Consider the following 24,040-nt stretch of genomic DNA (forward strand, 5'->3'; position numbering starts at 1 on the left):
CTTCTTCTGTCAAGTTCCACGTAATGCACTAATGTGAAATCAGCCTTGGGTGGGATTAGCCACCAAATTGTCTGGTAAAGATAAAGCTGAAGAACTGCCCTTGTGGTAGATGCGGTGTCACCAGAAATAACAAGACAGTGTTAAAACATGCCCAACCTGACAGAAGAGAACAACTCATAGACAATATCCACAATTGGAAATCTGCTGATGTTCCTAGTCCAGTGGTGGAGAACCTATGACATGGGGGCCAGAGGCGGCATTCAGAGCCCTCTTTGTGGGCACCCACACCCTGGAAAACGTCTATGGTGTACCAATATGCCTTAGACTTTTCCTGCCATACATCAGCACAGGGCGCACTATGAACAGCACAGGCAGCGCACTGAATGTAGGCAGGATATTATAGCTAAATGATAAAGATATACTATATTGGTATTCAGGTTTAATTGCCGTATTGGCACTTTTTCATAAATAAGTGGGTTTTGGGTTGCAGCTTGGGCACTCGGTCTCTAAAAGGTTCGCCATCACTGATCTAGACTAGATATAGCTGATATAGCTGGATATAACGGCTTTTCATCCTATTGAAGGAACTGCTTACATTTTTAAGATCACATCTTCTTGTCTTAGAATCCTTTTTGGTTGTTTCTCTCAGTCATGATATTATCTTTACATGTTCATATACAGATATAAGACTTGAGGTGATTATGTGCAGTGTATGCAAAGGGTCCCCTTAACTCACAACCTCTGAATGTCAAGGGTAATTTAAAACTACAATTTCTAGTGTTCACTTAAGACACCAGTCTGATGGTCATTCCCAGGACTGATCTTGTGTGTGAAGAGCTTCTATTTGCATTCCATTTCCATGTCTTTTGGACTATTATCATCAAATGTCAACAGGGACTAATAATGGACTAGAGTTGCTGACTGCTATTACTGTGTTCAAGAACCACCAGCCAAAAGGCGTTGAGTAAGTAGTTATCCCTTCCATCCCCCAATAGTCCAATGTCATGTTTGTTGCCATATGTCTCTGACATTGCTTGTTTCACACTAGGAACACTTGTTACAGAAACGTCTACAATTCTTCCAGACATCTGAAGGAATCAATGTACATACTATTTACATGGATGTATGGAATTGTTGCAAACATCCCTACAACAAATCTGCTGCATGTGAACATACCCTAATAATACCCTAAATAATAATCCAATACAGATGTCAGTCAGGGTCTTGCACCTCACAAATGCCAGTCATATCATTGGAGGACACCATAGATACCATACAATAGGATCTGCCTATATTTCTCTATTGTATATGGTCCTACTCCTCCTACATCTATCTTATCGTAGGTATCATAAATAATAATTATTAAAAAATGTTCTGCTTTTATGTGTTCTATTAGAGTCCTTTACTGCACTTCCTGTCCCTGCATGTGAACTTCCTGCACAGACTGGGTCATGTGGTCTGCTGCAGCCAATGACTGGCCTCGATAGCGATGTGTCCCCAGGCAGCATGTGACCCAGTCCAGTCCCTGGCTTCAGCAGCTCATGTGATTGTGCCCCCCCTCCATGTGTTGTCCATTCAGGAAGCCCCTTTGTGTCAATTTCCATGCAGGAAGTTTATACATAGGGACTGGAAGTTCAGTGAAGTTTGCCTGGGACCAACAGAGCGTGAACCAAGCAGCGGGGAATATTTAATGTCCCACAGAGAGAGGGGAATAAAATAAAAGTACATTTAGAAAATCCCTTTAACGTGTAACATTTATTTTCTGAAACTGGTCATCTATATACAACGCAGCCTTTATGCTGCACTGCAAGCATCCGCTACCGAACAAAACTACTCCCATCTTTTTAATCAAATTCCATCGTCTAAAGTTTTGCTGCATTATTAGAGACGTACATTGCTATTTGGCAGCCATATTAGCCTGTTTTTTCCCCACTCTACTGCTTGTTTCATTTCTTTCGAGCTCATAAACTTCATTAGACAAAATGTCTAATCATAACACTGTAGCTGCAATCAATGCGGCCGCCACGTCTACCCTCTAATGGGTCATGGAATTGTTTTCAATACAATAGATTCTCTCAGATAAAATATGCAATGCAATGTACGCTTTACCAAAGTGTTAATTAAATGGCTCTGAAAAAAATGCTAATTTCACATCTAACGACCACAATCAATAACTTTCTTTAGTAAATAGAGAGGGCTCCAAAAATAATATATTTGGATGTAGGCAGACCTATTAAAACTTTGTGAAAATAAATGTTCTATTATGAGTTAATAGGCCATGGAAAAGCAAGGCAAATCTAGGCCAAAGCTGAATGCACAGTTCATTCAGTTCATACAAGGCAATGGTGTATTTATTCAGATTATCCTTGTGTTTGACTGGGTGGCAAGAGATGATATTATCTGTTGTGACAGTTCAACGTTTACTAAACAGCTACAATGTGGCAGCTCCATAGTGGGATTTACTGACGCTGCGTATCACAGCCCCTCCTGGAAAGTAATAAAATAAACCTTTCACAAACATACAGTGTTACCGGCAATAGCAATGAACGGTGGATATTGTATTATTAACTTCGTTTTATATGAGAGTATTACGTTTGCATTTTTGTGCCCACATTAAGTTCAAAGGCCCCAGCTGGCCCGCGGTTTACTGGTTCTACTGAACTCACAGCTGTAGGTTTGCATGTACTTACACTAGTATTGTACCGTTTTTTTTTTTTGCTGCAATTAATGCAGTAATCAACAACAAGAATGCATGAATTGCATAAAATGTGACTATACACTAATAATATTATTAATAATAATAATAAAAATTAAGATATATTTTATACAATTATAAAATAAAAATTATACTAGTGAATCTAAGTCATTTAAGATTGTCTAGGCTTCTATGTTGCTATACGGTTCAGGCTACTTTCACACTAGCGGCAGGATGGATCTGACAGGCTGTTCACCCTGTCGGATCTGTCCTGCAGCTATTTTGACGTGCCGCCGGACCCCCGCTCCGTCCTCATTGATTATAATGGGGATGGGGGCGGAGCTCTGGCGCAGCACGGCAGCGCACGGCGAGAGGCCGCCGGACTAAAAGTACTACATGTCCGACTTTTTAGTCCGGCGGGCCTCTCACCGCGCACTGCCGTGCTGCGCCGGAGCTGCGCCCCCATCCCCATTATAGTCAATGGGGACGGAGCGGCGGTCCGGCGGCATGGCGAAATAGCGTCAGGACGGATCCGACAGGGTGAACAGCCTGTCGGATCCGTCCTGCCGCTAGTGTGAAAGTACACTTAGGCATTGTTAACATCTGCTGCGGTATTTGTCTAGCGTTTTTAACAGAATCTGCGACGAAGGCTTATAATGGAGCTTCCATCAAGGATATCAATGAAGTCTTAGTAGGAATAGTGGATAACAATGACCATGGTTGTCATTAGCTTTCCTGGACTCTCGAGTTGCCATATTTGCAATTTGTTTTTACTATTTTTGACTGTAGGTAATCTGAATGCGTCAGACCTTGCGCCTGATATTGATGACTTATCCTCAGGATAGGTGGGTCTGCCACCTTGCATCCCCACAGCTCGGCTCTTCACTGCAGCCTATGGTGTCAGAACCAGCACTTTAAATGGATCCAGAAGGAAAGTTCTATTCAAAGTGTAATGGCCGTACTGGGTTAGTGCCGCTCAGCATCTATCTATTTGAACTAGAAATTTAAAGCGGTTTTCCAGAACTTAAATTTTGATGACTTATGCTCAAGATAGGTTTTCATTAATATCAAATGGATGGTGTATGACACAACCCATGGAACAGCTGTTTTGGGCAGTAGCTGGCGCTATAAGCTATGCAATGAACAGAAGGCTTCACCCACCCAGCTCAGCTCCCATTCACTTCAATGAGAAAAGAACTGCAGTACCCTAGTATGGACATTAGGCAGCGGCAGTGATAGTATGGCTGCTCCCAAGTAGATGGACACATACATATTACAACAGTAAAAACTATTAATAAGTTACATACCACTGGGCCAGATCTTCCTGTAAGACCCATTGGACCTGAAGGACCTCTCATGGCAATCTTAAGAAAAAAATAAAAATAAATTGTCAATGGCTTGTTGTGGCTGAATGTCTCTATTCATTTCAATGGGGAACAAAGTCAGTGCAGACATCAACCCTTAGTTTTGTTCTCCTTTAGGAAGGAAAGCTAATTTGCATACCTTTTCCCCTGAAATCCAGAGGATCATTTGCCTGGCCTATAGGGGTTCTCACACCTACTAGATGCTCTACTTAAGGAGAAATTTTCGCCCCCCCATATCCCAACCAAGGCCTCTCACCGAACTAAGCCAGTTCTCTCTGCTTTGCACTGGTAAGCTGCAATCTAATTTATGCTTCAAAGCCTGTTTACAAGGCTAAGAATTGACTTATTGGATTGATACTTAACATCTGGTGGTAATTGAGGCTTAGTTTTCTGTTCCTTTTAGAAGGAAAACTAATTTGCACACCTAGGTGATGTTTGTCTGGTATATAAGACTCTTTATGTGGTTGAATCTCTGTCTATCTCTCAATTCTACCCAGATGAATCAGAAAAAAATTCTAACAAATGGATTCACTCATCTCTTCTGATAAACCTTACTGTAATGTGACCTGGTAAAATAATGTATTACTCACACGAGCCTGTTGGAGAATAGCCTGAGCTTGAGCTTCCTGAGCGGAGATAGGTGGTCCTTTCTCGCCATCTGAAGAATAGCGGAACTAGAAAACAAGATATATAGTCAGGATGCGTATATGTTGCTTCACATAGTAAGGCTTTGCATTTGTATGCCTTGTATTTTTTTGCTCTATAGCACAAAAAGTGAATTCAAATGTCTGTGCTTTTCAGAGTTTAAATGAAACAATAGGCCTTTTGTCTTTATTGATCATGTTATTACATCAAATGTACAACTGAGATTATTTTTTTCCAGAAAATGTGCCACTCTTGCCTATGGGATGTGTGCCCCTTCCTATGAAAGTCTGCAATGACAGGCAGTGGCAGTATTTCTGCAGAAAAGGTCATTGCTCCCTCTGGAAATACGTTTTTTTAGTAGATAGTCACATAAGGCAAAATATCTGCTGTTTTAAGCCGGGTGTTTTCTGCTAACATTTATTATAAAAGAACTACAGTATCATGATTTCTAGTATTCAAGTATTTCTTATGTATACTAAGAAAAACATTGATTGAACACAATTGGATTTGTACCGGTATTTCTTATATCAATATTACCTCTTATAAAGATAGCATAATCTTCAGCAATACTACATGAAACTGTTCTTTTCAGCGTTTTTCATATATTATGGACAAGTAGGAACTAGAAAAGATTGAATAGATGGACTATGGTGACTGAATATGGTAACTTACAGGTAGCATTAGCATAGTGCCAGGAGGTCCAGGTAAACCATCAGCACCAGGAAGTCCAGGACGTCCAGATGGACCCTACGGAGGAAGAACAATTTAAGTCACACAGCAAGGTGTAGTTTGCATTCTAAGTGTAATATATTGCATGGCACTCTGCATATAATGTGCAAGGGAATTGTTGATAGTACTTACTCTCTCGCCGGGATCTCCAGGTGGGCCAGATGGACCTTGCAAGCCAGGAGGCCCCGTAAGACCCTAGAAAGAAAAGCCGATAGGTATAAACTGAAACTTTTTCCAATAATATGCAGGCACCATCACAGATAACGATTATTCTTGCTCCTGGACAGGTCATAACTAAAGGCATCCTGACAGTGCAGCATATGATAAATCAACTGCCTGGTCAAATTTCGCTCAACAACACAAAAAATATGGCTGATCTGGCCAATCACACATAAGAATTCTCAAATTATCAAAGGGAAACATCATTTTCCAAGAGGGTTACTATAACCCTGAACTTCATTCACTTCACTTCATTCATACAGATTAGAGTAAATAGTAAAATAAATACATTACATAATTACAGCTAGCCTCATAAATGATTACTTTAGGGGATGTTGATGCAAATCAGAAAACCCCTTTAAGTCTGTAGCTCAGCACCAGAACAAGATAAGTGATGGAATTTATTTGCCCAAACTTTTATCTACAAGGCATTTAATACTTAATAATATAGTATGATGGCTTAAGATACGCCAATGCGTACAAAAGTTTGGCTGGGAAATGTTGATGCAATGCAAGCCTGCCAATAAACCAATGGGGTAAAGTTTTAGCATTGGCTACTGTGATACATTTGGCACATCTTTAGATTGTCTAAACCTTAGTCAAGATTAGTTAAGCTGTCCCAGTACTTTCACTTGTGCTGGTTGTAGCAGCTGTACAATGATATACTAAGATAAACTAGCACCCCATTGACTATAGCATGGATATGATTTGTTCCTTCCAATTTCTTCAGCTCCTTCTTTAAGCTGAGTCTAAACAATGTATGCTTTTCAAAGGAAATAATTGGATACATACTGCTGGTCCTTCCAGTCCTGGTGGTCCTTCAATCAACATTCCCTGAAAAAATAAAAGTGCATTACAATAGTGAGTAGAAACCAAGAAACCATCAAATACTATGTTATTTAAGCACGTGGTCAAAATGACCCTAAGCACAGAGGGAGGAATGAAGAAACATATGACAGCCAGTCAAATGAGTGAATCTGGGAATGACCTGTGTCAGTACAGACAAGGTTATCTTTTTCACTGGGAAATAATTGGTATTCATTCTGGGTGTCTAAAGAGTCCTGAAGAGCCAGACATCATATTAGAATTTGTTATTATACAATGCAGCTCATTTAAACTATTCCTGTTGTCAAGATCCTCAGCTTACGAACCTCAGGCATTGAGACTAATATGTTATCACTGGTTTACTGAGTTAGGATTTGTGTGATTGTAATATAAAACAGATGATGTGCCAGCTAGGCCAGGGATTAGACTATTAGATAATCTATTGCAGGGATGGCCAACCTGCGGCTCTCCAGCTGCTGTAAAACTACAACTCCCACCATGCCCTACTGTAGGCTGATAGCTGTAGGCAGTCTTGGCATGCTGGGAGTTGTAGTTTTTCAATAGCTGGAAAGCCTCAGGTTGGCCATCCCTGATCTATTGTTTTGCTGTGCATATCCATCGCAGGTGCTATATTCCAGGTAGCCTTTTAGGTCACCTCACAGATGCTTCTTTGGCACCACATTTATGAGCTGCATAAATCAAATATGATTAGCTGATTGTATTTCTACCCGTCTCATGATTGGAACAATAAGGGTACTTTCCCACTTGCGTTGTTTGATTACGGCAGGCAGTTCCGTTGCCTGAACTGCCTGCCTGATCAGGCAAACTGTATGCAAACGCATATCATTTTTTCTGATCCTGATCAGTCTGAAAAATGCCTGATCAGTCAAGAAAAATGGATTGCAATACCGGATCTGTTTTTCCGGTGTCATCCGGCAAAACGGATCCGGTATTTATTTTTTTCAAATTTTTAAAGGTCGGCACAGACCGGAATACCGGATCTGTCAATGCGGCAATTTGAATGACAGATTCGGCACTAATACATTCCTATGGAAAAAAATGCCGGATCCGGCATTCAGGCAAGTGTTTAGTTTTTTGGGCCGGAGATGAAACGGCACCATGCTGCGGAATTATCTCTGTCCTAAAAAGTCAAAAAGACTGACTGAAGACATCCTGATGCATCCTGAACAGATTGCTCTCCATTCAGAATGAATTAGGATAAAACTGATCAGTTCTTTTACGGTATAGAGCCCTTAGGACGGAACTCTATGCCGGAAAAGAGAAACTCAAGTGTGAAAGTGCCCTGAAACAAGTACAGTATGACAACCACACACAATGGACAAATAAACCTGAGAATTGAATGAAGAATATTATACAGCAGAAGTCATTATATTCATATAAAGGTTTTATTTGAATATCCCAAGTTATCCAAAGTCTTGTAATTACATTTAACCTAATTATGGGAATCAGATAGAAAACGATGTTAGAAACAGACATGCCAAAGATTGTTCTTGACTGTCTTTGTCCTCTATTTTTCAAGACATAGTAGGTCCAACAAGTTCAACTGTTCTTGATGAATAATGTAACATTGTTTAATTGTTTCATGAAATTTAATTTTTAATTAATTATAACCTTCAATGTAATTTGATATCAGATAAGGATCTAGCCTTTTTTAATGGCTAACTGTAAGGCCCCTTTCACACGAGCGTGACGGATTAGGTCTGGATGCGTTCAGGGTGCGTTCAGTGAAACTTGCAATATTTTGCAAACAAGTTCAGTCAGTTTTGTCTGCGATTGCGTTCAGTTGCTCAGTTTTTTCCGCGCGGGTGCAATGCGTTTTGATGCGTGATAAAAAACGGAAGGTTTACAAACAACATCTCTTAGCAACCATCAGTGAAAAACGCATCACACCCGCACCTGCTTGCGGATGCAATGCGTTTTTCACGCAGCCCCATTCACTTCTATAGGGCCAGGGCTGCGTGAAAAACACAGAATATAGAACATGCTGCGATTTTCACGCAAGGCAGAAGTTATGCGTGAAAAACAACGCTCATGTACACAGACCCATTGAAATGAATGGGTCAGGATTCAGTGTAGGTGCTATGCGTTCACATCACGCATTGCACCCGCGTGGAAAACTCGCTCGTGTGAAAGGGGCCTAAAGAATCCTTTCCTATATAGATGTCCACATGTAGAGAATGTCCCCACTAAAGGTAATTTGTTCCATAGTGACAGCTCCTGCAGTTGTAATGGGGTCTGTAGAGATGGGCTGGCCTCAGTTGTGGAAGGTCTGACCTCTCTTTTCTTATGGAAGCACAATCTGTGCATGGTTCACCATATAAACATGAACATTTACAAACCAGAGAAGAGGGTAATGGCCCAAAAGTCACCATCATCTTTTGAAAAACAGATATAAAAAACATGGTAGGTATACAAGTGAAAAGAAAGTGAACCATGTGAACCCATCATCATCATGAGTCTATATTGGCCCCTCTCTTCTAAGTACTCCCCTGTTGTCTGTTTTCTCTAAGTGTGTGTGCAAGAAGTTGAAAAGTGAACATCATCATTCAGATTAGGGATATGATCTCTACCGATGACTTGTAAGTTACTTACTGGTTCAATAACAGCTGGTTCTCCTTTCTGACCCTTCTCTCCATATCCTCCATAATTATTCACCTGCAAAACCATTAAATGTTATAGTAAAATACAGTTTTTAGAAAGGCATAGGGAATTATTTAATAGATGCTATAAAACAATTACCGTTTATAGCAAACATAACCTTTAAAAATGAATTGTATATGCACAGTTTTTCATTTTGGTAGACAACTGAGTAAATAACCCCTTTACATAAAATAATGGACTCATAAAGAAAGATGGCCTTAAGTAGATCAGGTTATAGTAAGTGATTGCTGTACACTTTTATTATAATTATTCTTGTCCATTTATATTATCCATTGTATAATTTAGGTCCATGAATGCTCAGCGGAGAAATGCCGTCCTCAATCTGTATATACTGAGAAACTCAATTATAAGACATCCTCTTCATGTTATGGGTAATCACAGACGACCTGGAGATGTTCTGGCCACATTTTACCAGAAAAAGGCAGTAGGGGACAGTAGGGAATAACTGTTAAAGTATTGATTTCACATTTTACGAAACTTGGGTAAGGGCACAAAATGGTATACAATAAAAAATAAATAGTACTTAGGCCGAGTTCTCATATGTAGCACGATAATCCGGCTGCCTGATCCAGCATAAATGCCATCTATTGGCCAGACAAAAAAGCATTGCATGCAAATGTTTATGTCTAACCAAAACCCGGCATTTATGCCGGAAAGCAATCAGATCCCCGCCGGATCTCTTAATAGTCAATAGGGATCTAGCAGTGATCTGTAGAATTTGGCAATGTCGGATCTGGTGAACTGTGAACGTGGTCTTACCGGTTAAATTCAGTACCACTCAAGTGCCACCACTCTGCTGGGCACTGCCAGTCCTGCAGTGATGACCTCATACACATCATTGATGTGACCAATCACTAGCCTCAGTATGATGCTTACATACATGTCATGTGACCACTGAGGCTGGTGTCTGAACACAGCATTCACATCATTCAAGCATGGGACCAGGACCAGTGAGGACCACCAAAGCAGGTAACTGCTGGTTATTTGTTATTTTTATGCCCTTATGTAAGTTTTCTTAAAATCCTGGAAACCCCCTTTATAAAAATACTCAAACTTCTACTTATAACTGAACCATTTCCCAGGTCAAGTAAAGGAGATATTATGAATGGGGATACAGTTTTTAAAGATTGAAGGTATTTTAAAGTAAATTATTCTCTTTACTAATGTTCTTTACTACAGCGCCTGACTTCTTGTTTCGTATATATGCATGCTATGTATATACGTCAGTTGTCTCCCGCGGCTGTGTACAGTTTCTGCTGAACATTAGTACTGTATACTACTGAAGTAGCATGGGCAATAGTCACCTAGTAATCATTCTTTCAATAAATCATGGAAGCCTTTTCCTTTTTTTACACCTTCCAAAGAAGGAATCATTTTCCAAAATTGAGTTCATTAAAAAAAAGTTATTTGAGTATTGCAATCCTTAGTCTTTGGATCATAATAAGTCATGGTATGTTCATTTTATTTTCACAAATGTAGCCACTAATCACTTACGGTGGTCTCTGTGATATCTTTCTCTGCTGGCACCCCAGGTCCAAATTCATCTGTTGTAGGGTTTGTTGCTTTCTCTTCATAGTCTGTGTACTCATATAAATCATCTTTTCCTAAATCTCCTCCCACCACCGGCTCAGACTGTGTTGGCTCTACAGCTTTCACCCCATATTCTGTTTCCTCTACCAGTTTTTTGTCTGAGTCATAATCATATCCAGTTATGTACTCTTCCAGAAAAGGATCCTCCACCAATGGCTCCTCCACCAATGTCTCCTCCTCAGGAATTTTCTATCAGTGTAGGTGTGACAAGTGGGAGGAACACACGGTTTAAGGTTAGTGAAAGCGTTAGATGCATTGATGCAACTTTAGATCAACCTAAAGCTTTAACTCATTATTATCTTTTAATTTGATTTTAGGAGCATGCTGTGATCATGTTCTCTGCATCAATTAAAAGATAATATAACATGATTTATTATAAAGCAGCAGTACTAATTTACACCAATGAGTGAGACAAGAAGCTAATTATAGAAGATAACTAGTTAATCAATAATGTTACATATTTTGGCAATTTTAGGTTATGGTGTTTCTTTAAATTTAGTGATTTAATAGTACTGCTGCTTTCAAAGCAATGCCAATATCCAGATCAAGCCAGCATATGCTTAAAATTCATGGCATAGCAGTTCTCTTCATGAAATATTATAAAATAAAAGCTATTATAGCATCTGCAAATAGCTGATTCCACAAATGTTTTACTAAATGTTTTTTTTAAATGTGCATTCCGCTTATATCTGTTGCTGCAGAATATTTTGTAGGACAACATATGCTATTTAGAAAAAGATTTAGCATATGATTTAAAAATCATCTTGGTGTGAAATTTCACTGAAATTCTTTGGGTGCTATATCATGCAATATATATTGTATGTAAAGGGAGAATGCATATTTAAAGCAAAAACACTAGAGTTGAGCGAGCATGCTCGGCCAAATACCAATTCAGCTCAAGCATCGCTATGCTCAGCACATCGCGGAGTCCGGCCAAACACCACGTGCACCCGAGCATCACGAACTGTTCTACTCGAGCACACGAGCACTTTGGTGCTCACTCAACACTAAAAAACACTAAATAGAATCATGATATTTTATGATTTGAAGCAAATTCATTATTTCCAAGAGAATGATTTTCAGAATAATTAAATCATCTTAACTAAAAAGATAATTTCATTTTCCAATCTGCCTGTGAGATAGATATAAACCAAGCACAGATAATTTAAGTGAGAAATAAGCAAAAGGTAGACATTCCTTGGCTGGCCAGCTGATAGTGAAGTGTCTATTCCAACTAAAAGGCCTTAAAAGTTGGTACTTCAAGTCCATAAACAGATAGCGAGCCAAAGAAGACCATTAAAAAACACGGCACAAGTTAGACACTTCTGGTGCCAGCTTGCAATGGATCATTATTGTCTGTTACTTTGAAGATATCATGGGAATTGTTTAATCGCAAAACTTGGTCAAATCTGGTGTAACCATACCATATGGAGGCAAGATATGGAAAGTATATATTTGAGGTTCAAAGATATCATCAAAGCATTTAAAATAGTCACAAGTAGATTAAAATGATGTATCTTTCCACGGCAAATCAATTTATCATCTAGAACCTTTTAAGTCACATTTAAGAATGATATATATCTACTTGTTTGGTTATATCTATTTGGTTAAATTTTTTGCATCAGGTGACAGTACTACAATATTTGGCAGAGTTGCCACCTGCAGAAAGGTTCCTCAGATAAGATGGAGAGAAGGATACAGGAGAGTCTATATTAGGTGGTGATCTTCATTGAATCTCACTAATGTCCTGAAAGTACTGTAATTACACCAAGTGAGTTCTGGTAATGTTTTATATGACTGTGGAATGGGTCTTCCTTAAAGCTATGCGTAATAGGTACAGTAGGTTAACCAAATTACATTGAGGTGCCCAAAGTGTATCTTAGTGTATAATAGTATTTCTCAGTGCTAGGGATTTCATATCTTGACTCCACAGTAGAATGTATAGACTAGCATTGTTTAGATGGCTTAAATGTACATAGCATTACCAGTCCTCATATATGTGGCCCTATGCACTGTGTATGACTTCTATATTAAAGAGTCATAAAGACATTTATTGTACTTCAAATATATCATGCCTCATGCATCAAAACCTGGGGTACTGGGGCTGGTTTAGTTAGAAAGAGTGCTTATAGCCTTTCCACAGTCATAAGTTTGTGAAAACATACCGTACTTAAGCTGGCCATTGAGGCCGGGCCATTTTTAGTATGTAAAGCCCTGGTTAGTTATGAAAATGTATAATTTGTAATCCTTTGGTGTGAAGAAAAGGTTCTAGGTGATGGACTCGTTTAATGATGCCAGTCAATTTTAATATATTTCAATTCACAAAACGCTTATGCCTAGTAACAAAGTACTTCAGTAGATAATAAAAACTGATGCACAAGAGAATGCAAAAGCCTTTTGTAATTGTTTATGTTTTTTTTTATATAAATGGAAAATAAAATTATTTGGTTGAAATAGGTAGAAGCCTCTTTTGTCCATTTTCTTTTAAATATAAATCTACACAGTTTTGTGATTGCCAAGGAAAGGTACATATACACTAGATGCAATATGGAATTATTGCAGTTTCCAAGCAGAACAAATAACTATATTGCATTAAAACCTAACTTTTATGAACAGCAAGCAAAAGCAAGTAAATCTGCGATAATATTTTTTGCCTGTAAAATCATTTTTTTTTGCCAAAGCTTATGTTTGCTGTATTAACCATTGTCATTAAACCAGTCATGTCCCACTCCAACACTGTGCGTCATACTTTCTGAAGTATTGATGGAGTGGTCCAAACCTGAACTACAGAGTAAGATGAATTACCAGTGTGTATTTCTCTTTGCTTCAGAGTACAGCTCTGGAATTTCTACAATGATCATTCATGACATCGTACCGATCCATGTTGCAGTCCTATAGGAAAAGGTCTTTCCACCTACTGTATGTTGATATTTTGTTTACCTCATTGGGTCCAGTTGTAAGTGCAGGAGTATCTGTCTGGTAACCATAGTCTACTTCTCCATATTGTTCTGGCAGGTAATCGACCACATTAGCCTGAGTGAAAAATAAAAAAGTTATGTTAATTTAATCTTGAGAGCTTGCAAGATGCCAGTTCAAAAGTAGCAGTATAGATATAGGTTATGGTATTAGCCAGAGGTTCTGTCCACTTCTAGTGAGGTTAGGGCATTTTTTATCTCATGATCACAGATCTTCGGGGCTGACCCTATTGAAGATCTTGATGTCTTTGCTACCTTTACCCCTATTCTTTTTCTTGTTGATGCCTGGTAACCAGTCTTGCCCTTCTTCTTCTTAGCTGTAAATGTGTTTTTGGGCGTGACCTTTTTAGGTTTGTCCTTTGATTTAGGGGGAACTGGCTTCTTCTTCGTTTTGGAACTGGCTTTCTTCTTCTGCAAAAATGTGGTGAAAGACCGGATGGAGACAATAAATGAAAGAATGAAGGGGAAGTAAGGAGTAGTTTTAAGGGCAGGCGGTGTACCTTTATTGATGGCTTATGTTCTTATTCAATACTTTATGAGGCTAACAAATAGTCATGTTGCCTAATGGGTGGCAAAATGGAATAATTTATGGTTTGCTTTCAAAAACCATGACATGTTCCTGATCTCATTTGAAAATCTCATTCAACAAATAAGAATATAAGCCATCAAAACTATAAGTTTGCAATAAGAATATCTCAATACATTTCTACTAGATCTTTGCTAGAAGAATTTGTTTTTTGATTCTGAGGCTGTATTTGCTGAAAACACCAAACTTTTGCCTGCCATTAACTTCCCCCATCTTCCAGAGGTAGGAGACCACAAGTCGGCTGGAGAAAAGGAACTGAGATGATGAGGAGATGATGAGAGGACAGTGACACACGCAGTGCACACAACATATATTTACTGTACCTCAGTTTGAGCTACATATTCTTCAGCAACTGTGGGTGTCTCTGTAACATAATCAGGCTCCTTGTAATCTGCTCCCCCATACTCATAGTCATATTCGATTAGTTCTTCAGGTGCATACTATATTGCAAAAGGAAGATTTGTTAGGCAAGGCTGTGTTAGTTTGAAGCAGATTATAAGCATTGTTACAGGTAATCTGCAATGTATCTTCTTACAATTACAGATGCAGAATACATTGCAACACAGCAATGATTTTAGTGCATCTGTCAACAGACTTATACCTATGAAACTGGCTGACCTGTTGAATGTGAGCTTGGCAGCTGAAGGCATCTGTGTTGGTCCCATGTTCATATGTTCCCGCATTGCTGAGAAAATGTATTTTTAAATATATGAAAATGAGCCTCTAGGAGCAATAAGGGAGTAGCCTTTACACCTAGAGGCTCTGCTCTCTCTGCAACTGCCGAGCCCTCTGCACATTGATTGACAGGGCCAGGCATTGAAAACATCATAATGTCTGATCATGTCAATCAAAATCCAGAGGACTCAGCAGTTGCTCCAAAAGGCTCATTTGCATATAATAAAACATATTTTTTCTCAGCAATGTGGATACATCTGAACATGGGACCAACACAGATGGTTTCAGCTGCCAAACGCACATGCAACAGGTCAGCCAGTTACAATTCTGCTGATAGATACCTGATAAGCTTGAAGGAATTTTCCAGGACTTAAATATTGTTGGTCTATCCTTATGTTTGACTCCAAGGAGACCTATAAGTCATCTGATAATAGGAGCGGTGGCATACCATAACTAGCACAGCTCCATACATAGGCAGTCTGGGAACTTAAAGTAGCCTTGAAAAAAACTATGTTGGCCCTATGTTGCAGGCCGGTCAAAATTAACAGAAGGCAGTTACAACAGAAGTAGATGGGGCCTGCAATAATACTGCCAATAATACGGCCTCAACAGAAGCAAATACCACAGTGCTGCACAAAATACTGCTGCCCTTACCCCATAATTCAAGTGTATCACTATCCTGAGGATGGTGATACAGTAGAATTTAGGAAGGCACCTGCGGCTGCTGGCCAGGTAAGTAAGTACTTGATGCTTCTAGCAGTAATTAATGCTGAGAGGATCAGATCATTATGTACCCATCTGGCAACCGCGAGGAAGGCTTTGGCAGGCCCCTGGGCACTGACCAATCCATCCCGGGTTCCATACACTGTGTAGTAGCCAGGAAATGTACTGCAAACTCTGTCCCATTCAATACCCAACTTATAAGTCCTGGAAAACCACTTTAACTGAGCAATGAAGCCTTTGTAAAGCATATTTCACAGAAAAACCATGAACCTACTGGGCTTATTTGGCTTCAAATAGCCATTAAATAGCTATTTTAAAGTGGAACTAAGCATGCAATGTAATAATTTCACCAAAAATGTGATTTACTATGTATCAGGTCTGCATCTTAAATGCAGGTTAATTGCCCATACCGCTTTCCATAAATGTATGTCTATGAACAAATAACTATATTCTTTCTGCTCATTTTATTGATCCACATTTAATAATAGAAATTTAAAATCCATAAATGGGTCATTTATATTTAGTTCCACTTTAAGAGTTTTTGCACTGGTGTAGGTAGAGTGTTTCCCAAATTGCAAGCATTAATGGTATATTCATTAAATATATCATTAGTGCATGATCAGGGGCTCAAGCTCTTGGATGCCTAAAATGACAGGGGTCATGATGGTGAGTAAATAAATCGGTACCATTAGCATTTTTATTAATAGCTCCAATCTACAGATTGAGAATATGTGGGAGTCGCAACACAGCTTCATACACTTGAGTGGTTTGTTAAAAAGCCAGGGTGGGGATACTAACAATGTGTCCTTCCTTACCTTTCCTCCTTGCTCAAGTTCTCCCAAGATGTGTGGTTTGAGATAACCAGCTTTGAAAAAAAGTTTGGTCATCATGGGTCACCTTGTACCAATCATCTCAGGATATCTCAAGTCAGGAAGAAAGGTACATCTCCTTTGTTCTAGAGACTCAAGCAGTGGGTCCCATACCAGCCACACTGTGACGGTGTATCTCATCAATGCATCATCAATGCATATCCTGGTAAAACCACGAATGGCTTTCCATGAAGATTCTTCTTAGAAGTGTTCTTGAAAATAAGCAAATGATGGACTGTGTAATGCCGTCTTGGTACCCGGCATACATAAAGAAAGGACACAGCAGAGTAACTGTATGTATACAGTATATTGTACGTTATAATGTATGCAGCTTAAATTACAATAAAACAGGAATGCATTATTTATCAAATGGTTCACTTCTGTTATCGATCAATATGAAATTATTTTTATAGACTTCAACAAAAATAATCATAATGGTAAAAAATAATGGCCAATTTGATTTCAATCAAAAATTCTTTAAACAAGATGGCAGTAGAATAGTAAAAAAAAATAACAGCTTAGGGTGCTTTATAATTTCTTTCTTCAAGAAGCCTTTTGGACTATACACAGTTTGGAAAAAGGTACTTTATGCTTCAGATGCTCATAGACATGTTCAGTTTAGTTGCCAACTGTGTCAAATTTCCTGAACTTCTCCAAGTTTTTGAAGGCTAACTCCCATTAAAATATCTATTCATGGGCCTTTATGTTTGAAGCACTTTATTCTGGGAAAGGAATTTCTGAGGTTTTCATGTCCCTTGACTAATGCCGGAATGATTTGATATAGAAGACATTTTCACAGAACATCTATCTTTACTTTCGCCAACGCATGCAGTCTACAACCGTATACCTGTATGGCCCCAGAGAAACTGGTGTGTAGTATCCAACTGGATTTCTTTATGTATTCCAGAACATTTTAGAAATTACATGGCAAACACTATTTTCTAAATGTCCTTTTATATGCCTTTTTTGCATAAAGGAAATTCATGGGGTTGGAAATTAAAAGCGTGTTCTAGGCAATGGAGATTATAGGTCAATCAGTAGTATCAGTAAAGCAGCTATTATGCCCTTCTGATAATAACCCCCATCATCCAGTCTGTCATCTTTTTCTATGTAGACCTAACATTGATATTTTCTGAACAATTACATTTGACTTTTAGGTTTCTTTTCTCTTCTTCATTCCTTTATAGTCTGGAATTTAATGGTCTGACGGCTTTAATTATTAATTTTTATGGTTACTTGAAAAGAAACAGACCGATATCAAACTGTAACTTAATTAAATGTGCCGCATCTAAATGACTGCATACGTTACGGTTAAAAAGAGCCTTATAGTCATAGAGCTCAATTCTATCTTCAAAGTGATGTAGAAGGCATGGCTGGGCAAAGGTTTTCTTGGTTTTAAGGCAGATAAAATCCTGACTGGTATTCTCTGTCTTGTGCATGGACTTGGACAGTTAAAAGTCAGGACATGGGCAAATTTTGTATAAATTGGCAGGCGATGGGGACCACTGAAATCTGGCCAGTGTAAATAGCTATCTTAATTCTTGCCCATGCCTACCCAGTGTTATTATTGACTTCATTATATGAAGCACCCTATCATAATGATCCGTTTTTACGTAGTCTGTACTCTCCCAGCCTAAGATGCATGTACAAAATGGCAGAACTTAACCGGAGACATGTATGCTGCTTTCTAGATGAATGTGATATTGGTTAATGATCAGATCATGCTCCATCATCCAGATACTACACGTTTCTGAGTCAGGTTGGGACTCCTGGCCACAATCTTTCAAGCAGTGAACAGGTTAAAAGCCTTTGAAAACCACAAAATTACAGCAGTAAAGACATTGTCTGGAAAACGCATTAGAGGTGAATTTCTTTTAAATATATATTTTTCCCTGAATGCCTCCGAATATTTCCACAATGATCTCATCGCTCCTATTTTCCACAAGGCGCAGCGTTATCATGTTACACAGTAGCTCCAAGGGATGTTTGTATCAATGAATTGGACATTTCAGAAGCAGTGGCCTCCAGAGACATCGCTCCCATGGCAAGAACACATGGTTCTCATCTTGGAGGCAAAGAGCAGACACAAAGACAGTGTGAACCCTGTGGATCAAATCATAGGCTTCGTATTGCCTTACTTTTTCTCCCACCTCTCCACCGGAATTACTAAGTAAAGCAGGAAATAATGACTGTCAGGCATCAAATCAATGTATTATTCCTGATCTAGACCATTTAAAGGGAATGTGTCATCAGAAAAGGACCTATTGTTTAAATCATGTTTTTACGTTAAACATATTTTTAAGAATTGTTGGTGATTTTTGTTTTCAATTTCCATGTTACTATCTACCGGTATATTTAAATAAAAAATTCATGTACTCCTGCAATTTTCATACTGGTCACTAGGTCTAATAATAGGTCAAGATTTTCTGTTCTGTACAGGTAAGGCCGGGTTTACATCACCGTTATGCATTCCGTTATTGCTTTCCACTCTTATATGGTTATAACAGAAAATAACAGAATCCATAAGACAGAAATCAAAATGGAAGCCTTTAAGAGGCATTCCATTTTGATCCGTCGTAATAGAAGTCTATGAGCAAGCATACCGGATCCATATGGTTTTGTAATGCAGGACGGAAGTAACGGTGAAGTGAACCGTGCCTAACTTTTCAGTAGTATTATCATTATCATCACAGGCAGAATTACAATGACAAGTAACACCTCTATTTAGATAACACGGGATCATCCACTCACAAGTGGAGATAACACAACTTATCAGCTCCCTCCTGATCTCCGCACAGGTCACAGAGCATGCCTAGAAAACTCTCCCATATAAGCCAATGGGATCAGCTCCTGTCCATTGGGTCTGTGGCCTATGTAGCTGCTCTCAAAAGACAGGAAGTCAACATATGTTTAGCTTAGTGTCCAGTGTGAAACCGCAGGATTCTAGTGATATAGAAAATTAAAAGGAAAATCACCAATATTGCTCAAAATAAAATGCTTAAAGGGGTTTTCCGGTAAAAACAATTTTAACAAGTTCTTGCAGCATGGCCCTTGAAACAGAAGATTCATACTTACCTGCTCCACAGTGCCTCTACTGTCATCATTTTCCGGTCCTGGTCCAATGAGTGGCTTCAGCTATGATGTGGCCACAGGAACATGTCACCAATGAGGCCAGTCATGGGCTGGAGCAGTGCATGTGACCATGTCCACAGCCAACCGGATGTAAGCAGTGCTGGGATCAGATGATGTAGACAGCAAAGGCATTGCAGAGGACCGGAGCAGTGTGGAGCAGGTAAGTATGAATCTTCAGTTTCAGGGGCCATGCTGCAGAAACGTATAAAAATATAGTTTAAACGTCAGGTCATTTCCTGCTAACACAATCAGTGATTCTTTACTATTATAACTTATTCTGAAATAATTCAGTAGAAAAAGTTATGTGATTCAGCTCTGCATTATTTGCCAAAATAAATTTCTCAAGAGAGGCCTCGACAAGAACATCTGTATAAATTGATTGCTTGAGATTTACTAATCAAAATACCTACAATGGTGATTAAATTTGTTCCCCCAAAAATGGCGTTCTTGACTTGCACCGAGATTATTATGTGCGGCTTAAGATGTGGTAATGTGTGCCAAAAAGTTCCCATAGGGTAAAGCAGGGGCATCGTTTGGACATGTCCGTTTTGTAGGCCACTAATTGCGGATCCATTAATTGCATCTTCATTTTTGCGGTCTCTGACTTAAATGGGTCCGCAGTTCGCAGAGATATATAGGACATGTTCTATGTTTTTGCTGAACGGACAGATCATCTGTGTGCTTTCTGCATTAATTTGTCCATTCCACAAATAGATAGAGTATGTCTACAAAATGCAGACCACAGATCCACTCAAAACAACGGGTCTGCAAAACAGAAATAGTCGTGTGCATTGGGCCTAAATTATTTTTCAATGTATTTAAATAAAAAAGATATAAAATCCCATTTAAAGAAAATAAAGTTGATGTCCTTTGAAAAGCAAGATATGCACATGCGGGTGGTTTTGTGGTTGTGCCTTACAGTCTATGTTTACAATAAAAACCCACAAAAACACCAAGTATGGGACATGCAAAGAATAAATATATAATGCAGCAGAGACTCAGTTTTTTACTGCACTATGGAAATTGGAATTTCTTATTCACTACATGTAAAATCTATCTGATATATTATTTTTAATGGGCAACAAGATTTCACTAAGATGAAACTGGCAGTAACGGAAATGGATGAGATGGAAGAAACGGAAAGATGAATGGAAGTAACAAAAAACATAGTTAATACAAAACAACGATAGAAATAATTTGAATAAGAAATACAATTACATTTTTTAGAAATAAAATCTTTTTTTATCACTACTTTATAAAGTTATAGACCTAGGACTATTAAACAGGTATTGTAACAAGTTATTCCCTATAGAAAGGATGGGAGATAACTACTAGTAACATAGTAACAGTTTGTAAGGCTGAAAAAAAGACATTTATCCATCCAGTTCAGCCTGTCATCCTGCAAGTTGATCCAAAGGAAGGCAAAAAAAAAACCTGTGAGGTAGAAGCCAATTTTCCTCACTTTAGGGGGAAAAAATCCTTCCCGACTCCAATCAGGCAATCAGAATAAATCCCTGGATCAACGACCCCTCTCTAGTAGCTATAGCCTGTAATATTATTACACTCCAGAAATACATCCAGGCCCCTCACCTCTACTAGACCTGTAAAGGTCTGACAGCTGGGACCCCCCCCCCCCCCAACATGAATGGAGCTGCTAATTAAGCATACTCACTACTGTTCCATTCATCTCTATGGGACCGCAGGTAATAGCCAAGTACTTTGTACTCGTCTATCTCTGGCAGTTCTATAGAGGTGAATGGAGTGGCTGTGTGCATGCTCAACCTGCTGCTCCATTCAGTTTGTGGGTCTTCGTGGGGTATAGGGTTCACATTCTTGTGTTTGGTGGGGGTCCCAGTGGTTGGACCCCCCACTTACCTAGTGGTTATCCCATATCCTGGGCATAGGGGATAACCGTACTACCCCTAGTGGTTGCATAAAATAAAAGAGACCTCCAGAAACAGCACTAGTCTTGCTGAAAGGCTGTACCTGGTATTATAGCTCAGCCCAATTTACTTGAATGAAGCCCAGTCCATGAACAAAACTAGTGCTCTTCTTGAAAAAAACAGCTCTTTTTCTAATCTGATAGAGCCTCTTTAAAAAGTACTTGGCTTCAGGTAACAAAACAGTCAAAACGTATTTACAGGAAGCAATGAATGTTCAGATTTTATTCTTCCTGTAATACTAAGAAAATAAGTTGAACTCTGGCTGTTGTTATGTGTAAAAATGCTCCTATTATCTCAGACGGTTTTGATACAAGGACCAAATATTCAGTAAAAAAAAACAAAAAAAAAACTGTGGAACGGGAAGTATTGTTTCTCCGAAAAACTAATCAGACCCCTTTCTTTAGTATTCGAATCCTCATTTGCAGAATGACATGTAGAATCTGCTTTCCTTTGTACAAAATTTTACATGACCGGCATGATAATAACGACATAAAAGCAGCTGTTTTATTTGATCTTAAATAAGAAGCATTAAAATGCAGACATTTAACTTCTACGGAAATTGTTACTTGGAGTATAAATGGACTGCATATCAATTTCAAAAATTCCCAGGGCAAAGCATGCTCAAGTCCTACCTCATCCACTTGTGGGTCCTGAGCTTGGGGCCTATTGGGTGCTGGGGAGTCACAGTCCGTCATGTAATGTTCACAGTAGTCATACGCAGCTTTGGGGTCATCAACTATCAGTAGCTGCTGGATATCGCCCTAAGAAAAGAAGGAAATGAGAAAACATGTTATAAAGGGAAAACATTGGCAAGTCATTCCAGGACAGTGATTTGTGATAACCTAAATTTTATTCATGTTGACGATACGTGCAACAGTTGCACACACTTATTGACTGTAGTGAAAGACAACGGTCCATGACGGTTGAAAATATTGATGTCTACAATGATTACAGTAAAACTGCAGTGAGAATGGAAGTTTCTAATTGGAATCAAACAGTAAGAAGCCTGAACAAGTTTGGGTCATTGCATTAAATACAAGTAGCGGTCACTTTGTGTCACATCAAAATATCAGCACCAGCAAGAGCACAGCGGTTTCTAAGCACTGAAGCAATCATAACAAGTTGAGGGCCAAGGGATGATGTACCTCCCATGCTCAGCCACCAGTGCAAGCAACTCCTTCCCACCATAGATGTGCCTGTGTAGCGGGATGTGGGAGTGAGATCTCTCTTTCTACCAACTGGTGAAGAGGATAGATCATCAATATCAGATCAGCTGTTTAAAGAGGTAGTGGTGCTCATGCAAGCTTTACGTCGTCTTCAAAATTACCAGCGTGTCGCCTCACTTGTAGAGTCGGTGTAAGTAGAGTACGATGCGCCACCTCGGCAAACAAAACAAGGAGCAGTTAATTCTGAAGAGAAAGTAACACTAACAGAAGCACAGCAACCTCTTCTACCAGCTGATCGGATATTGATGACCTATCCTGAGGATGTCATCAATATTAGCCAACTGTACAACCCCTTTAACAACTGCTATATCCTTTTAACGTCCATGATGGGTGCAGAAGTGAAGTATCCAAAGTGCTGATCAATTTCCAGCAAATCACTAACCTCTCCATAAGAGGAATAGCCACTACGGTACCTTTTCACATACTTTTTTTGTCTGTCGTTAGGCGGTTAGAGTTTGTAATTAAAGTAATAAAAAAAAAGAGGGTGGAAAGGTTGTGTGGGAAATGTTATGGGCCCCATTTTAAGCATTGCTATGGCACCCATTGGTTATCTGTTCGTTTTTCTTTTATCTCAAAATCAGATGTTATTCAAAATATAGTTCATTATAACTTTTTTATGTTATCGTTATTTTGTTCATAAAATACAGGGTATAATATAGTATTTTCATATATGCCAACTGTCCGTAATTCGGTTGGACTGTCCATGATTTTCAGAGACAGTCTCAGTAAATTTACGCACTCCTGGGCTGAAAATAGGCTGGGCTGAGACCATCCCCACCCATAAGTGGGTGTTTCCAGGTGGCCGGTCCCAAGGGCGGGGTTTGATGCCCCGATTTTACCAATTGAAATGTTAAGTATATATATGAGACTCTTTAGTTAGGACTAAAACAAGTTTTTTATAATCCTTCCTGTTCGTTAACATTATCAGGATAATCTCAGACAGCGATAGATGGGACAAGTTGCAAAATGCCCTTCCAAATTATTATAAAAGGCATCATTAATAAGACACTCCCCTTTAAAGTAAGCCATCTGGGTAATTTTGCTTACTAGATTCTCCTTAGAAAGTGCCATTTCAGGATGTGCTCTATTTGTGAGTCGTCTAAGTCAGCTAAAACTACCAAGACGGTTCCTAAGGTACCATCACTCCAACCCCATACCTGCT

The 24,040-nt window shown here is 39.0% G+C and overlaps 1 protein-coding gene across 1 annotated transcript in view; it reads right to left on the reverse strand.

Annotated features, from left to right (window-relative positions):
• COL11A1 (collagen type XI alpha 1 chain) overlaps positions 1 to 24,040 on the reverse strand; it is a 191,275-nt gene that overhangs the window by 103,714 nt on the left and 63,521 nt on the right. Inside the window, exons 5-14 of the mRNA XM_044300667.1 lie at positions 22,285 to 22,413; positions 14,634 to 14,750; positions 13,690 to 13,782; positions 10,654 to 10,938; positions 9,091 to 9,153; positions 6,445 to 6,486; positions 5,566 to 5,628; positions 5,377 to 5,451; positions 4,650 to 4,733; positions 4,003 to 4,059 (exon numbers count right to left, since the gene is read on the reverse strand). Coding sequence (XP_044156602.1) covers positions 4,003 to 4,059; positions 4,650 to 4,733; positions 5,377 to 5,451; positions 5,566 to 5,628; positions 6,445 to 6,486; positions 9,091 to 9,153; positions 10,654 to 10,938; positions 13,690 to 13,782; positions 14,634 to 14,750; positions 22,285 to 22,413 — 1,008 coding nt within the window. The remainder of the gene's footprint in view (positions 1 to 4,002; positions 4,060 to 4,649; positions 4,734 to 5,376; positions 5,452 to 5,565; positions 5,629 to 6,444; positions 6,487 to 9,090; positions 9,154 to 10,653; positions 10,939 to 13,689; positions 13,783 to 14,633; positions 14,751 to 22,284; positions 22,414 to 24,040) is intronic.

This window comes from Bufo gargarizans, chromosome 7, assembly GCF_014858855.1.
Source record: "Bufo gargarizans isolate SCDJY-AF-19 chromosome 7, ASM1485885v1, whole genome shotgun sequence".
Classification (NCBI taxonomy): Eukaryota; Metazoa; Chordata; class Amphibia; order Anura; family Bufonidae; genus Bufo; species Bufo gargarizans.